Source organism: Acomys minous, assembly GCF_964271855.1.
Source record: "Acomys minous genome assembly, chromosome: 11".
In the NCBI taxonomy this organism is placed as follows: domain Eukaryota; kingdom Metazoa; phylum Chordata; class Mammalia; order Rodentia; family Muridae; genus Acomys; species Acomys minous.
Window position 1 is genome coordinate 22,438,260 of NC_140492.1, and position 18,822 is coordinate 22,457,081.

The 18,822-nt window shown below is 38.1% G+C and overlaps 1 protein-coding gene across 20 annotated transcripts in view; it reads left to right on the plus strand.

The window, feature by feature from the left end:
- ROBO2 (roundabout guidance receptor 2) overlaps positions 1–18,822 on the plus strand; it is a 1,536,637-nt gene that overhangs the window by 1,013,974 nt on the left and 503,841 nt on the right. For 4 of the 20 annotated variants that reach the window (XM_084801519.1, XM_084801518.1, XM_084801515.1 and 1 more), the window contains exon 1: positions 8,134–9,323. The exons of 10 other annotated variants lie outside the window; for them this stretch is intronic. In XM_084801519.1, coding sequence (XP_084657645.1) covers positions 9,263–9,323 — 61 coding nt within the window. In that variant the 5' untranslated portion in view covers positions 8,134–9,262. Of the gene's footprint in view, positions 1–8,127; positions 9,324–18,822 lie in introns of those variants that run through there. 6 more of the 20 variants (XM_084801530.1, XM_084801531.1, XM_084801522.1 and 3 more) reach the window with 4 other exon arrangements.

Consider the following 18,822-nt stretch of genomic DNA (forward strand, 5'->3'; position numbering starts at 1 on the left):
GTCTTGGAATTCAAAGGACTAAGTATCATCAATTGACTTCTGAGTCACAGATAGACTATTCTTACGGGTCCTCATTGGCTAGACTGTGTGGGTTTTCCTCTGCAGTCTTTTTATAGGGTCATTAGAATCAATCATGAGGACCTTGTCTTTATGACACAGTCACCTTCCCAAAGTTTCACCATATGATCATAAATATCATCTAAGACCCATTTCTAGGGGACAGAGGCACCCTGGGTGTGAGACTGCTCCTTAGGTGACAAGAGTGTTTTATTTTAATGCCAGACCTAAGCTAGGTGATGCTTCTGGGTTTGTTGAGAGTCTTGATGACTCTCTACAAACTTTGACACTTACAGTTTCTTCTATTTGAATTTTATTAGTTCTACTCTTCATTACATAGTTAATAGTAAAGTGAGTATTAATGTCACTTACACACCGATTTGAGAATATTAATAGATGATACAAACGGTTTGTAGTTCTTACCAGGCATTCTGTTTAAGACTTATGTATCAATGCAATTAAATTACAGTACTATAGTTCCATCCTAAAGTCTTTGAAGAAGAGGATTATGATCTGAATTGGATGTAAACAACCACTTTAGGTTGATTTAATCCTATCTTGCAGCCCAGTATTTTCAGTAAGATTTGGTAATCTAATCAATTGGACAATAGTCATAGTCCCTAAGACAGTGACATGAGAAGGAATCTCAGAGGCTGTTATAGTTGTTTGTTTCACAGCTGTAACAAAATATTGTGCTAAAACAACATAATCAAGGATTTATTTTGCAAACAAATTAAGAAAGGACATCACAGTAGCACAAGCTTGAGACACTTGGTCACTTTTTATTAGCAGTAACACAGGCAAGGTCAATGAATACAGGCACTTAACTTGTTTTCACCCTTATGTCTGAGACTTGACATTAAGGAAGGATGCCACTGAAACTTAGGATGCATTTGTGCAAATCAGTCATCCGAGTTCAGAAATTCCCTCATAGATATGCCCAGGGGGTTGTCTCCCAAATGACTCTAGATTTTTTTATTCCTCGGGATGACAGTAAAGACCAAAGGTCACAGGCTGAATGAGAAGTGCAGCTTTTCCATTGGCCAGCACACAATCACGTGGTTTAACGTAAATGTAAGTGAAGCTAAGGTTATTCAGCTCCGTCTAGGTGATGACATATGATTCTTGACTCACGAATAGATGTCATTTCAACATACGCTCGTTATAAGAATCCAGACAACCCCCACCCCACCAGGTCCTTTAAGTGCAATCCCTTATACTGAAGCTGGCATGACTACCTTTGTGTAACGGTTTAATGGCTAACCTGATGCTCTGAAGTGGCAGGAATAAGATGACAGTTCAGATCTGCCTTTCAGATCTGATTTCAAGCTCTAGTTTTGATCCAGCCTGCTCTGCTGTTTGTCCATTCAGACCACATTTGTTATCCCTGGCCTTCGCAGAGACAATGGAGTGGAAATGTGCAGTCGACATCAGGTCAAAGAAGACTACAGTTTTCCTAATGACCAGTAAACAGCTTGCTCATGAGCACTGTGAAATCGCATCTGGAAATCTTTAAAATAAAACAGTTTTTCATCTCTTTTTGATGGTTCAGTCATGATTCCAAACAAAGGCTGGGAAATAGACTATCAGAAATCCTGTAAATGCTCCTTCAGCTTTATCATATAATGGACTCTGAACGTGTTCCTTTGGAGGGTTGTAGAGATGAGAGAAACAACATAAAAGGTAAGTAACAACCTGGAATGAAGCCAGCGGTAGAGACAGACTACAAAAACTGCAACAATAAAACACAAACCCCTCCATTGCTCATTATGCTATATAATTTTCACTGACCTTGTCTACATCAATTATACCTCAAACACTAATGTTTGTCAGATAACTGAAGAAAAAAATCCTAATGACTAATTTTTAGGAAAAAATTAGAAATTAAAGGATAGAGATATCATGAGATATTTTGCAGATTGCTAAAAAGCATTAGTAGATTTAGATACTCAGTATATCACATATTAGATACTGAATAATTATATTTTAATTTTATATTGCTAATGAATATAAGGAGCTACTCACTGAAAACTACAAAGGAAACAAGGCAGGAAGACAGAGACTTAGCTATTTTGTATCAGTTGATCTACACTGAAATTACATATTCTTCATATTTGCTTCTCTGTTAGATTGTAGGTCCATATTAGTACGTAGTTGAAAAGCCAAAGTTATCAAAGGATAAGTCACTACTTATTTTTTTCTTTTAAAGTAATGTGTTGATTTTTAGAAATGGTTTAAGAAGAGTTTTCATCCAACTTGAAATATTGTACATATGTGTAGGCCTGTATGTGTGCATGTGTGTACAAATGTGTGCTAATGAGTGTGTGCATGTGTGTATATGTGTATGCATGTGTGTGTGCACAAACACATGCTTATTTGCATGCACACACATTCCTGTGTGTGAGTGCTTTGAGCAGGGAGTATGGAGGTGAGCAACCTTCAGTTTTGATGCTCACCTTCCTCCTTGTCTGAGATAAGATCTTATTATTTCTCACCACATTCACCAGGCTATATATCCTGCAAAGCTTTGCGGATTTATTCTGCCTTCACTGCTTCACTTCTCATCACTTAAGGGAGAGAAAAAGTATCTACATGTATAATTTTAAACAAAAATGCATTGCTGAAATTTGGATCAAGAATCTAGCAATAGAAGCCTAGCAAACCTTTTGTGATTTTTTTTTTTAAATAAGAATTTCGGTTATTCCACAGAAAGTCAAAGCTCATTTTGTCAGGCAGAAATCAGACATTTTGGATACTGGAAACAAATCAGAATCTGTTCCCACAAACCCTGCTTCTGCTGCCATAGAACCATATAGACAGGCCAATTGTATCACATGTACCCTTGGATGAACTCCAATATATCATCATAAGGGGGGGGGGATGCATCATTTTCTCATGTGTAGGATCCATTTTCATACATCTCAGAATAGCAACTCATAAGCAGAGATCTGTCCAAATCTAGAATCTATGGGTGTGGCAAAGTGCTTCCTTCAACCTTGGAAAGTCCATTCTTTTTTTAAAATAACAAAATTTTGTTTGGGATTTAGATTAAGTTTTCTTTTTATGATTGCAGTGTGTGTGTCTGAAATGTGATGATGTGAAGTCCAGATTGGAGCAGACAGTTTTGAAATAGGTTGGCAAGGAATCAAGGGATTTCCATGGTTTTGTGATATCGCACTACAAAAATAACTTATCTCTTCAGGTAGACACTCTTCCTGAAATGAGGAGCTGAAGTCTCAGAAAGGAAACAATAAAGAAATTCTTTGCAGACATTTTTCTACCCTCTCATGGTCAATGGTTGAAACTTTACTTTCAGAGATTCTGGAATTTTAGTAGTGGATAACTTTAAATGTGTTATACAGGCACTAGCATAAATAAAACAAGGTGTCATTGCCTTGGCCACACAATTCTTTTAATTCACTTTGGTCAAGTACTGAGACTTTACTCTTAACCAGTTGCCTGTGTGATGGTGCATGTCTGAAACTCTTTACTGAGGCACTGAGGATCTAGTTTCGCCAATGAGCTGATATACTTTTACGTGATTAAATGTGTGTGAGATTAATTTGGGGATTTTACAAACTAGAGAGATAAATTCTGTTTCACAATTTCACAATTTTGTCATACTTTCTAAAATAATGTATACTTGGAATGTTTCAAAGCATTAGGGAGGCTGCTCTTCAGCTCAGGTTCACTTAGCTCCAACTCTTCTCTTCATCCTGTTGGTCCTCTTCTAATGCACCAAATGGTGCCTCATAACTTCTTGTGACAATATCACACACACACACACACACACACACACACACACACACACACACACACACCCCTTTTGCTGCCATGTGGTAGAAGGAACAATCATCTCACATTGACTGCAATGTTTGAGAACAAAGTATCTTTGGTGCTGTCTTAGTTGTAAGCTGTCCTGAGCAGTCATGTTCACAGGCAGGACACATGCTTATTGTACAGTGTCACACAGGTTCTCTACAAAAACAATCCGGGGACATGTGTATCTGTGATGTTACCATCAGTGTTTATTCCACCACAGGTTCAGACCTTTCTGTTGTATTTTTCTCTTTAAACTATACATACAAAAAGAAATTCTGCCTCAGTATTATATGCTAGTTGCTATATTTCATTTATTCAACATTTTTATTATGTTTTGAAATCTTTCTAAAAATTTCAATCAATAGCAAAATTATTTTTCAACTTGTAAAATTCTAGTGAAAGAAAATTAATTTTTCTTGAAAAATATGTACCATATATGTGACAAAAACATTTTAAGTAAAAGATTGCTATATTTCAATCAACTCATATTACTAAAATGAGGTTTGTTAAGCAACTTTATGGACTGGACCAAAATACTATTCATACACAGATGCATATACATGTTTATGTAAAAGACAGACTCATTATATATTGGTAGGAATTAATGACTATCTCAAAATGAATTAATTGTAATCAGAAATTTCTAATTTATTTCATAAGAATAATATTTTCTCATACTTGTCTGTCTCAGAATCTTTCTGCGGAAAGATAAAACATGAGGAAATGAAATTGTGCAGGAGCAAGCAAATCATTCCTGTCTGGTCAGGAGTTTTTTACACATTATTTTAATTGCCTGTTGTCTTGTAGGTAATGACCCATATATTTTGTTTAAATTTGGTTCAAGAGAATTGTATGCTGAGGCAATTTTACATAGAAACAATCATGTGAACAGTCTATAAATAGATAGCCTTTGACTTTAAAACTGTTTTTTTTTAATGAAACAATTTCTTCCTCTTTCTTTCTTTCTTTCTTTCTTTCTTTCTTTCTTCCTTTTTCTTCTTTCTTTATCTCCTCTTCCTGTTCCTCCTCATCTTCTCCTTCTTCTTCTTCATGTACTAAAGTGGAATTTCCAGTTTCTACCACAGGGCTTACATTTTAAAGACTTATGTTTACCTACAAAGGAAGAAAATATCTAGACCAAATAATCCATATTTATCATAACTCGTGTTCACTAAAAGGACATCAAGTTTAAATGAAACGTGATAGCTCCAGTTCTCACTCTGTGAAATCTTACAAAAAATGCTGATGATGGTTCTCTTAGCCGTAATATCACTCATATTAAATTTCTGACTAAGGGAACCTTACTGTTGCGTATTTAGTGTACAAGTTTAAGTTATTACCCTAAAATTTCCCTTAAATAACATTCATATAATATCATGGTTCCTTTAGGCACAGTACATATCAGGTGAGATCCTGACAACGCCTTCTTTTATGAATTAATTCCAAATTTGTCTTCAGAAAAAAAAAACAGAATATGTATACTCCAAAATAACTTTTCTGTAGGCTTAATTTATTTTTTTAATTTTTTTATTTTTTATTAATTTATTCTTGTTACATCTCAATGGTTATCCCATCCCTTGTGTCCTCCCATTCTTCCCTCCCTCCATTTTCCCCTTACTCCCCTCCTCTATGACTGTGACTGAGGGGGGATTACCTCCCCCTGTATATGCTCATAGGGTATCAAGTCTCTTCTTGGTAACCTGCTATCCATCCTCTGAGTGCCACCAGGTCTCCCCCTCCAGGGGACATGGTCAAATATGAGGCACCAGAGTACATGTGAAAGTCAGTCCCCACTCTCCACTCAAGAAATAATCACACAAAAGATGGCCCCATTCTGAAATCACTGACCTTGTTTTGTGACTTTTATCAGGGAGCTGTGAATGCTAAAATACTGATGTTTGGTAGAAACCAACTATTGAATACTGTCATCGAATAACACTCCCATCCTCGGTGGAGCTCATTTGTCATACTCTGCATATGGAGTCTCTCTGTGAAATAAAAATGCAGCGTTTTCTACCCTAGAGGCCCCGAAGAATTGTTGGGTGGGTGCTCTCCAACCCCTGCTTTCTGCTTCCCAAACTCACTCTTTCTGACCCTTGAATAGTTTTATGGCTTATTGAAAGAAAGGCGTCTTATAATTAAATGACAAGCCAAAGAATAACTTCTGAATGAAATGTGTCAGTTTTCTTTTCCTAGACCTCCCTTAAAATTAAAAGTCTTGTTAACTTATTTGATTTTTAATTCTTGCAGACTATCATTACTTATGTTCACAGGGGAAAAAAATTCGAACTCATGAGCAATAGTTTGACTGAGATCAAAGGAGGGGTTTCTCGTGTAGAAGAACAAGACATTTCTATTTTCCAATCCTTGACTGAAAACCTAGTCCAATGTCCAAGTAGAACGTTTTATGCAACCATCTACAATTTTCTAGAAACCTGGAGAGGTAACAGATGTTAATGCGTGTCTCTTTTTGGCCTTTTCTTTGCCATAGTCTTATCTAATATATAATCCCCTGTCTTGGAGTGGTGGTGAATTGAATCACATAAGCTTTTTTCTCCTTAATGTTGTTTTCTCCCTTCTTTTCCATATCACGCTAATTCGGAGTCAATACTTGAGAATTCAAGTTATATAATTTCAGCAATCTAAAGTGTTTCTTTCTTTTTTTTTCTTTATGGTTAAAAATTATAGTTCAAAGCTGTTTAAATGATTGTTGATTCCTCATGAGAAGAGTGGCTTAGTTCAGTCTTTTGCTCTATGACAGTTTTATTGCCATCACCAGGAAGCCTGGTGGAGTGCCACAAGAACTCTCCTAATTGCTTGCTTAAATATCCTGGGCCATTTTAGGGGGAAACACTCCATTTCTCATTTTAAGCAAAACAGTGTTAAGTTCAATGGAGGCCCCAAAATATATCCCACTAAACAAAAGGCTCCTCCTCAAATGTCCTGAAATACAGTCTCTTTCCTAATATTTTCCAGTAGGGGGAACTAAAGACTCGCCAAGCAGAGGCTAGCTCTGCTCAGGGACCTGCGTGAGTTCCTGTCAGTGCTTTTATAATCACCTGAACAAGCATCAAACAGCTACCAGCTTGGCTGTGATCACACGTGGATCAGGCCACAACGGCCACGCCAGGACACCTTAGTGGCAGCCATCTGATTTAAAGTGACCTTCCCTAACTATCTCCAACCCTAATGGCAGGCATTTCGTAGTTTTTGCTTGGAATGTAAGTCTTTTATCATGTTGGGCTGAAAGTCTGCGGGAGCTGCTGTTAGTCTGGGTTGGGTTATCAGCATTCCTAAATCGGAGCCTGCTTTCCGAATTTCCTTTCAGAGGTGCTAAAAAGGGCGACAAGTCACTAGAAAACCACTTCCTCCAAGCCCCTTTGATCCTGGACCCTCTCCTTCCCCAGAGTCTTCCGCAGGACTCCTTTATCACAGGGTCCGGAATGATGGGCAGTGCTGGGAGGTCAGAAGGCAACTGAGCAACATTAGCAGGGTGCGAACCCTTCCCCTTTCTCCTCTTGGGGATTCCACCTTTAGTTATAGAGCTTGGCTAAAACAAGCCAAAAGAGCTATCCCCTCCCGAACACACACAGGACACACACACACACACACACACACACACACACACACACACACACACACACACACACACCTTTTTTGTTTTTGCGGGGGGAGGTCTGGTGGTTCACTTACAACCACATATGAAGTATGTACATAAAACCTTCCTACTCTAATAGGTATTTATGTTTCATCCCTTCTCATTCTTCCCTGTTGATCAGCTTCTCCTTTCTGGTAAAAGGTGAAGGGGTGTGTGTGTGTGTGTGTGTGTGTGTGTGTGTGTGTGTGTGTGTGTGTGTGTGTGTGTGTGTGTGTGTGATTTTAACGGGTAATAATGCTGTGCCCGGGGTGCTGAAAGATCATCTTTTTCTAGAAAAGCTCTTGTGCAGCTCCAGCAGACGGAGCGATGAATAATTAGGAAGGGCTTCCATGAAATCACTCACCGAGAAAATTACCTGCCCATTAAACGGGCCGCGTGAAGAGCGCAAGGCTTGAAGCCCACCTCACCCCTCCCGAGGAGGGAAAGAGGGGGTCGCCCGGGAGGCTCCCGGAATGGGAAAGAGTTGATGGCTAATCGCAGTCCTAGCTAGCCCGCAGCGGCTCTACATTGGTTCTTTCCATCCCCTCCCTAAGACTCATCACTTGCGGGATTGCCACAGCTCCGAGGAACCCGGGGCGGGCTTTCTCCCCCTGCCTGGAAGGGTGACCCGGTGGAGGTGGAGATCTGGGTACACTCCTCTTTCCCCACCCCCTCCCAGGGATCTACTCAGAGCACCTCTTTCCTCCCCTCCTCTCCTGCCTTCTCCCCTTCCCTCTTCCAACTCCTTCTAGTCCCCGGCAGCTGCTGGGGGAGGCAGACGCAGCGCAGCCACGGGAGCCGAAGCAGTGACTGCCCGGGAAGGGGCTGGAGGCAGGACGCTCCAAGAGGTTGGACCAAGCGCTAGCATCCACAAGGCTCCCAGGTCCAGGGCTACCAGTTCTCTTGGCGCTCACCCGCAGCTGCTGAACGCTAGATCGCTCCCGGGCGGCCCCTCCGGGGTGGCTACGGTCTCAGCCCAGCCCCTCCCTCTTCCCTTGCTTCCTCTCCTCGCCTCCCTCCTCGCTCCCTCACCACGTAGGAGTTCCCATTCTCCACCCGAGCCCTCCAGCTTCACCCCCCTTTCCTTCCTTTTGGAAACCAGAGACTCCGAGGGAGGCGACCAGGCTGCTGAGGAGAGAGGGCCGGCTCACAAAGTGCTGCTTTGACACATCCTTAGCATGGAAGTTGAGTGAAAACAAAACAACACAAAACAAAACTCCACGAAGTGTTGCTGCTACGGAGAAGGAGACCAGGGGGTAGAGAAAACCCGGTGGGCAGGCCAATGGTTGTTCCGCAGCGCGCTGGCAAGTTTGTGGAACACTTTCTAGGAATTAGGTCTTTTTTTTTTTTCTTTCTTTCTTTTTTTTTTTTTTTTTTTTTTGTCCCCCATCATCTTCTTGACTTCTGAAGAAAGAACTTGTGTCTGGATTGCAATGGAGGAGTCAGGGCTAGACGCACGTGAATAGTCCCGCCAGCTGGGCTGAATTTGTGGGAGTTTAGGAAGCAGCCTGTGGAAGTACAGCGGCTCTAGAGTCCCCTGGGTTCATACGGATGGCTCCTAACCTGCCCGGTGTCAGACCTCTTCACCAACAGCTTCCGATGTTGCTATTTTGCTCTTCTTGACCTTAATTAATCTCTAGGAAAGTCTAAACTTCGGACCTACCTCTTTTTTTGATACTTATTTTTGTACTTCTGCTCTCTGGGATTGGTTTCTTAAACAATCTGGATCCTTTTTCATATGTCAAAATGAGTCCGCTGATGTTTACACTACTGCTACCCTTTGGATTTCTCTGCGTTCGGATTGACGGTGAGTTAAAACTCCCCTTTTCTTTCTGAGGTTGTGGCTTCTAAATAAAATGACAGTGTGGTTGGCACTGTGTTTGGGCTATGCATAAGCTCTTCAGGGGCAGAGGTTCCAAGTCTTTTGTTTCTAACCTGCTGCTAGTAGAACACGGTATAGTCACCTATTGTTATTACCGTAATTACTTAATTGAGGAGTTTTACAATAAGTGATGGACTCCCGGGTTAGAAGAATAACTATTAAAGACAATGTAATGAAAGAGCCCAGCATGATGTGGCCACTCTCTATTTGGTATTTGTTCTGGTATCTAAACTTTGGCTTAGCCATTCAACTGAAGATCTATAGTCGGTGATAGTTCAAGGTGTGTTCAATGAATAAGATTTGATACGGGGTATCTCAAGGTGTGTTAGTGAATGCTATCCCAGCAGGAACTCAGAATGGAGGATTTAGATCCCAAAGAGAATATTGTCACAAGTGAGACTGGGCGAGGCTACAGGAAGGAGGCAGTAGCCACTATGGGCTGGCTGCAAGCTGGGAGCCCTCAGCTGGGTCCCCAGTGGGCAAACACAATGGAGACTTGGAACAGGTGCTGTGGGTGTCTCTCTGTAGGCGAACCACTCTGTCAAGCAGACAGTTTTCTAGCTCTGGTTTTCCTCTCTTTTGTTCAGAGTTAGTTTCCTGGGATATCCTCATTGCATATCAGGTTCTTGTGAGATTATTACACAATCCTTTCTGTAGCTGTTTGAATGAGAAGTGTTAATAATTGTGAACATGCTATGGGTTTGTTCTTTGAAAACAAACAAACAAACATATTTGATGTTAGTTTTCTTGGGATAGTGATTTTTATATCAATGGCAAGTGTTTGTAAAGAGTGGACTAAGCCACTTAGCCGTACCCTGAGCATGACAATGACTTTCAGTTTTAATTTTTGTGCTTATAAAAAATCTGAAGTATATTAATCAGGATGCGTAAGGCATTAAGATAGCATGTTGCTACATAAACTTTCCTTTGAATTCATTACTTGGGACACTGCCTGTTATTGCCCATCTGTAGGAGCCAACTGTGTTTCTGGCAGCTGCTATACAGAACCTTAGTATCAGACTCCAAAGGAAGGCTATCTATAAACACAAGGCAATACAGATGAGTTTACTTACTGCCAAGTGGCTGTTTTCAGTTGTGGAGTACATGACTTCATTTGCCCCTGCAAAGGATAAGAGTCTTGGAGGGGTGCGTTTGTGCACAAGGTTTCTCTCTTTCCTTGAAAGGTAGTAGAAGCTTAGGATTTGGTCACTTTGAATGACATTGTGGTAATGTCTGTAATTATATCTATAATCATTAATCATGCATAATCATTTTAACAGGTTGCAATATATGGACACTATCCTAACAAAAAAGGTTTATATATGCCAAATATGTTTGATTATTGTACTAAGACTTTCTCATAGCAATGCATTTATAAACTATATATCACGCTATATAGAATTATCACCATTTTTAAAGTCAAACATTGCTCCATGGAAGTGACAGAGGGAATTTGAAGAGATTGGCATTACAGAATGCAATTAATGCACTAAGGTGTTTGAAACAAATGCAATTAACCAGTGTTCTGGACTGGCAGCAGCTACGTAATTTCTATCCTCCTTTTCTCCCTCACTCCTTTACTCCCTCTGCCCCTCCTACCATTTGATCCTTCTATTCTTCCCATCTTTCTCTCACATGCCCCTCCTCCTCCTCCTCCTCCTCCTCCTCCTCCTCTTTCCCTTCCTTAAAGACATGCCTACAACCTTTGTTCTGATTTTCCATTATAAATTGAGGAGACAGTTTTTGTGTCTGGACCATCTTCAAGAGAGTTCATAGTCATAAAATGGAAAAAGAAACTCCCTACAGGTAAAGGTTAGAACTGAAGAGGCAATGTTACATTTCATATGCATAAAAGTAGTTTGTGTTTAGTATCTGCTAGGTCATAATCAAAGCAATTAAAGACACTCTTAGTGACTCTGCACATAGCCATACATTTGACATTGGATATTTCAGAATGGTGACAGCTCTTCCATGGGAATTGTTGAAAATTGGGGATGTGGACAATACTGCCATCTAGGCTGCTTGAAGGTTTGGGACCCTGCTTTCACATATCCAATGAGGAGGCTGATGTATAGGATCGCTCAGCTTTGTGCTCATCCTGGATTCTGTGCTATTTATTTACTTATTGTCCGTCTTGGAGCGGTGGGCTTATTTTCCACATGAATTTCAAATTTAGAGAAGCTTGTACCATTCCAAAGATATACTGACTATCCTTGTGCTCAACATAGAAATTAATTTTATTCAGTGACAAATGATACATAGATTTGCATTAAATTTTGCTTGGTGGGTTATTTATATGTGCATTTTTATAGTGCATGAAAAAATGTTAGAGTTTTGGCTCCTAGAAAATATGTGCTAATATTATTTATGACTTTTCAGAATCTTTCCCTATAGCAAACCATAAAGAGTAAATACTAAGTTAGTTGGGAACTGATGATGAACTTCAAAAACAAAACTTTTAGGTGAAGATATTTTTTAATTTGAAGCAGATTAATATCCATATGGAGGTTTTGCTTCCTGCAATATAGAAAATCTAATGAGTTTAGCCTTTGTTTAGTAGATTTGGTTTTTGAACAACAGTGGTTTTCAATCAGTTATTGGGATATAATTTGAATGATTGCAAGATTTTAAATTATAATCCCATCCCATATATCAATTTGATAATTTTACAATATTTCTGAAAGGTGTTTTCACAGTGATAATGGTTTTCTCTTCTTTACTCCTTACCTATTCTTAAATGAAAATGACACATGTGGTATTTGGGGAGATAAAGATAATGTGTGTGCACAGTGCAGATGCATAATCTCATATAGGTTTATACATTTTGCTAAAGTGCTTCTTTCAGTAATGGGCTCATTATCATAGCCATATGTAGCCCATTTCAGAACTTGAATTGCATATAAGTAACCTGAAATTTGTTCTTGTAGCTCAGCAGTAATATCACATTTGAATTGGCTTTGTTTGAATAACCTTTGATGCTATGTAACATGTAGACCATAAACCAAAAGGATTACTTAGAACATTAAACAAGAAAATCTCAAAGTAAAAGTCATGATACTACACACATACACACACACACACACACACACACACACACACACACACACACACGGAAAAAACCAGTTTTGTCATTTTGCTCCTGAGTATTTTGTAAAAATGGCATCTATGACAGTAAAAATATTGATAGGTACGGAAATAGCTTACACATAGATATGTGTATAGTAGGAGGTAGGCTCTCACCCTCCCAGTGGGAGGTATGGCTATATATGTATGTGTGTGTGTGTGTGTGTGTGTGTGTGTGTGTGTGTGTGTGTGTGCTCACACACACACACACACACACGCACGCACGTACACACACAGAGGATATATGTTTATGAAGTCTTTGAGGCACAAGATAAATTTACTTCCTCTGTGAAATTTGGTTTACTTTTACTATTTTTCTTCTCCTTCCTTCATCTACTTTTTCCCATTCCTTGTCTCCTTCCTTCCTTCCTTCCTTCCTTCCTTCCTTCCTTCCTTCCCTCCTTCCTTTTCTTCTTTATATTGTGGACATTATAAAAGGAATTAGACATTTCATGAGTGAAGAAGATTGTTCATAGTGTTTATTGAATAATTGTTCAAATCTACAGCTAAGGGTGTTAATACTTGTTTGCTTAGGTATAGGTAATTTTGGTTTATATATCCTTACTTTTCTTTAAGCAAACTATATAATTTTAAATAAACTTGATATATACACTTTTCAAACTAGACAAAACAGAATTTCCAGATCTGAGTTCAAGCAGAAATGGAAATATAAAATATCATTTTTAAGAATTATTCCTAAATAGCAGATTTGCCATATCTCTTTTAGTGTCTCCAGGTATAGAGCTGCCATTTCCAATCAATACATGACATGCTATTAATTTCCTCCTTTGAAAAATACATTGAATGAAGAATGACTGAATGATTATAGCCCTTGAGGAGAAATTTTGCAAAAGTTCTTTGAGTTTAGTGGGGTGCTATGCCAAGATGGATATTTAACATCATCTGTAGTATGCGCCATACCCATCCCAACTCCCTATCTATAATTCAAATCAGTGTTAAAGTCACCAGACCTCAGACATTAGTGTTGTCTTCTTCATTTCAGCCACTCCTTATAATCTTTCATCTCATCCATATTTATGTTGATGCCTCTAAAACTACCGAATCATTTCATAGAAGAGTTGGAGATTGATGCAGATTCACCATAACCCATCTATACCTAGCATATCTCCAGGGCCTGGAGGGGTGCTTTCCAGGTCTCTCTGCTTATATGGCATCTTGTCTTAGTTACTATGACACTGTAGTAAGTTCAAGCTCAAGGCAGAACATACTTTTATTATATTTGTTTTCATCTCAATCAATAGCTTCATTATTCACAGTTTTTTCATGATCCAAAACAATGACTCATTCTATATCTGTTCTCATAACTTATACCTAGCCCCTTATAAAACACTAGAAACTTTGCTTGATTTTGTCTTTTTTTCTTACCTAGCATCTTATGAACAATTTTAAACACGAGCTAAGCTGAAAAAGTACTTTTCAATGAACGTCAAATTTTACCCATATTCTAGAATGATTCATTTTGCTTTATTAATATATCCCTTCTAAGCTATCAGTTTTGTTAGTGTCCCTTCCTCTTTTCCTTCCCAGTTTTCCACATCTAAGTCAATAGGAGCTTCAGTGCACATGTGATGATATGTGTGTTTTTCTGCAGCTCCTTTTTCATGGCTTCCACAAAGCCTGGCACAAAGATAGGAGAGACTCTGTGAGTTCAGACTTTCTTCTACATATGGGACTTCAATGTTTCAGACTATCCAATTAGAATATAGATTTAGAGTTGTGGAGGAAGTCATTTAACTTACTCTAGGTCTTTGCATGTGATCTTTCCTCTACAGAAAATACCCTTATTCAGATCATAGTATCAGAAAAGTTTCTCAGTTATTTAATGACATTCTGTTCCATTATCATCTCTTTGGAACATATAGATGTGTTAAAAAATCTTTCAATTGCTAAAATAGATACCTGATATAATTGAAATATAAAGAGAATATGCACATTTTGGGCTTAGAATTTTAGCAGCTCTATCCTGGACAGTAAGCCCTCATGTTCTGGGCATATAAGTATGAAGAACTTCATGTGAGCAGCAAACGGAAAGACATCACTGATCATGCCACAGCTAGGAAGTAAACGGTAAGAAAGAGAAGATGCTATGGTTCCACTACAAAATTATACAAAAATTATCTACTATCCTCACATTAGACTCCATGTCCAGAAGGTCCCACCAGATCATAAGTGTGCCACCATCAGGGCTTTCAGAGGATGCTTAAGTTTAAATTGTAGCTATTGGATACCATATCTAAAATTGCCTCTTTTGAGGTTGTACTAGTATGTCTTAAACAATTATTTTATATTGTTTTCCTCAGGTTGGAGAAGTGTGTGTGTGTGTGTGTGTGTGTGTGTGTTGTGTGTGTGTGTGTGTGTGTGTGATTATCCGTATTTTAAGAAATGTTACAGATGGACTTAATGAATTAAAATTAAGAATGGTACACATATTAAAATATACGTCAAAACACGTGACAAATCTGTTAAAAAATAAGTACAAGGTCCTCTAGTCACCGGTGAGGGACTTTTTTAGTCATGCCACAGTAAGTTGTGTGATTTCAAGTTTTTTGTTACCTAAATCTTGAAAACCCTGGAGAGGCAGAACAAGAAGATGTTGGACAAGCAGTGGCTTAGCCTCATTGTGAAGAGCTCTGAGTTTGGGACTTAATAAATAATGGCCAAAAAGAGAGATTTTAATAACCTTTGCTCTAAATAATGATAGTCTTCAGTATATTGTACTGTAAACACACAGGAGACCATATGAATTTTCTAAAGCCCAGGAAGTTCCTTCTAAAAAATGGTTTTGAATACAGTTTGGGAGGAGACGTTAGTTAGTGCTTCTGCAAGCAAGAGCTGCAGAAATAGGAGACACTAACTTGTTCTACTAGAAGTCAATAAGCCTTGCCAGTTTTTAGTTTGTTTGTCATCTGACTCTTGCAGTAAGCACTTATGGCAGGGACTGAGCTTTGACTATCATATTTACCAGTGTACCTCCAATTCTTAGAGCACTAGAGGACACGGAGAACATAGTCAAATATTTGTTGAACAAATGAAAATGTGCTTACGGAGTACTTTTGTGATACCAGTTTTATGAGTAGGCACAATACAAGAAATATTTACAATGTGTGTGTGTGTTTGAGTGTGTGTGTGTGCACATATATGCATGTGTTGTGTATTTATAGAAATTGACTTAGAACTCAGATAAATTGAAAAAATTTATCTGATTTCTGCTGACTCAATGTTATGCTTGGCAAGAGACAGAATTGGACACTTGCTCTAATCTACTTTATTTCTATCAAGCAAAGAGTATATTCTACAATGGTTATCACAATTACTTCTTTTTCCACCCATATGAACACTACTATAATTGTTTAACACAGCTCTGAGGGCTGTATATAATTTGACAATGAACTTCTTATGATTCTGACATGTCATAAAGGTCACCCCTTTCCAGGAACACTGACTTATGTTATGACATTTAGATCAAGAATTGATACTTTTTTGTACATTTGGTACATATTTTAATTTCATAAAACATTAGTAACAAATGAAAATGATTGCCTTAATTTGGAAGTAGAATCAAGTCAATAAGTTCTAAAATTAGTTCCCAAATATTTAATTCTGTGGTATTTATGCATCTTAAAGGAAGCTAAAAAGTCATGGTGATGCATGCTATACTCTTGTGCTTACAGTTGTCATGATCAAGGGCCTGTTAACAATAGATGCGAAACTGAGATATGACTGAGGATATGATAAGTAGAACCTTCTTTTAGTACTGATTTATTTTTAAATGTTACTTTTATTTCTTATGTGTGACTATGTGTGTGGGGGTGATGGATGCACACATTTCAAGATGGCGCTGGTGGAGAGCTTCTATGTGGAGATGACAGGATAACTGAGGGTCAGTTCTTTGCCTCACTGCCTTTAAAATTTGACCCATCTTGATACTCAGTCTAGAATTATGAGGATATCTCACATCAGTCTTAACTGGAAATTTTATTTTCAAATCTTAGATAAAGGCTAAAATAGATACTCTCTAAATTTGATCTGTATATATTTTTCCCAATTACCATTATAGAGGTGCACTTCCATATGCCATAAAATTTCACACTAAAGCATAATGTTTGGTGACTTTAGGCATAAGTATAGAGGTGTTCAACCTCATAAGACTCTAGTTTTAACTTCTAATACAGAAAATCTTTAGTATCCATCTTGCTCCTAATGAATTGTTTCTCTACTTCTTACACAAAATGAGTCAGGTGAGATATATTTTAGGCTGGATACAGTAGGGTACATCTGTAGTCAAGTGGAAGAAACAGAGTAATCCCTTTCAGTTTGGCACTATCAAGGGCTGTATGGTAAGATCTGAAAAACAATCAAGCAAGCGTCCATGTGCACATGCGCGCGCGCGCGCGCACACACACACACACACACACACACACAAGTTGTATTTTATAAGTTTCTTTATAATTATTTCAAAAGTCATCCATATTGTAGCATGCATTAGAACTTCATCCATTTATTATAATATTCGATCTCATTGAAGATAGAAAGCGAATTGATGGAGATTTAGATTGTATGATGTGCACTGATTTTTGAACATGAATATTTTTTTATTAACCAAGAGAGAAATTGCTTGCTCATATAGCAACTCTATGCTTAACTATTTTGAAGAACTGTGATATTCCTTTTTGAAAGCACAACTACCACTAGCAGTGCATCAGCTAAATATATTTTTTCAACAAAATTCCTGAATGGTCAATATGTGCTCAATTTGAAGATTTGAAATGAAACAATTTCATATTATAATATGTCTTAAATTTCCAATAGTCAGAATTTTGAATTCTACCTGTAATTGTGGTCTTGTAAGTGCTCTTCAATTGCTATGTGAAGATTTTTAGATTCAGTGAACTACAAGTCAACCTGCCATTTAACAGGGATCTAAAGAATATGAAATGTAGATCATAGAAGAATAGAATTGAAGAGGGAGAAGACTCACTTGCAAACACATGACATTTCTTCTAGTATTGTATGGTTATCATTTTATTCACCACATACTTACAGGGTGATGGTTTTCATTTTATTCGCCACATGCTTACAGAGTGCTGGTTTTTAGGCAAGCCAACTTGCTGGCTCGTTGAGAAACACAAGGGCATTCTAAATCAATCCCGGAGTCTTCTCCTTCTTAGATTCTACCTGGTTTTGATCTACATTTCAAATTCCTTAAATCTCTGCTAAGTGGCAAGTTCACTTATGCTAACTGAACACTGAAAACTTTACATGATAATTGAAGTGAAGTTATTAAAACCAAAATCACAGAAATTATTCAAAATAGAAGAGGAGGACTTAAAATGATGCTCCTGCAGTCAAATATTGAAGAAAAACAATGTCTGGAGATGGGTTTTGAAGACACACCACAGTGTGCGGGAATTCCAAGGAGGAATGAGATGGTTTCTAAATGGTAGAGGCAGGGAAATGTTACCACCGTAAAGAGGTCACTTAATATATGGGGGCTTTTAATGAGAAGAATATTCTAAAACTACATTCAGGAAAAGGAGGAATGGAAATGGCATGGGATGGACAAAAGTTTGATCGAGAAAGCCAAGGATTTTACCTTATTTGCACGGTGGTTTGTCTAAAGGTAAAAAGTGTAGTCCAGAAAACAAAAACTCCTGAGTGAGTTTGAGCAAGCAATATGAACTTTGTATGATTGTTCTAATGTTTCTATTATAGATTCTTATGAGGAATAAATGAATATGTATTAGAAAATATATATACAAGCCTCTGATTGATACTTGAGAGTTTATAAAACTCACTAAAGTGTTACTTTAATTAGCCAATTTATTATTATTTTATTCTCTGACTTGTCTAAACAAGGGACTAACTAGAAAGGGACTTTTTCAATCAAACACTAGCCTTGGGTTTCACTGGGGAGATACATTTATGATACATTTTGTAAGATTTCTCTTAACCTAAGTCTTCAGGTAACTGGTAACGTTTTTGTGTTTGTTTAAGTGGACTCATCTGTGACCACGCCTATGAAACTGTGACAGGCATGCTATGACATGCATTTCCATTACATCATATGCTGATCACAGAGTGCTTGGCATTCCCACGTGAATAGCGTTGTGACAGAAAGGGCTAAATAGGGGAGGCATCCTGTAGGCAGCAGTACTTGGTGACCAATATTATATGGATAGTATAATATTGTACTTTGTTTCATGTGGATTTACATTTTACATTTATATCTTTAATATTTTTACCTACTGTTTTTAGTTTAAAAAAAAAGTACTATGAAGAT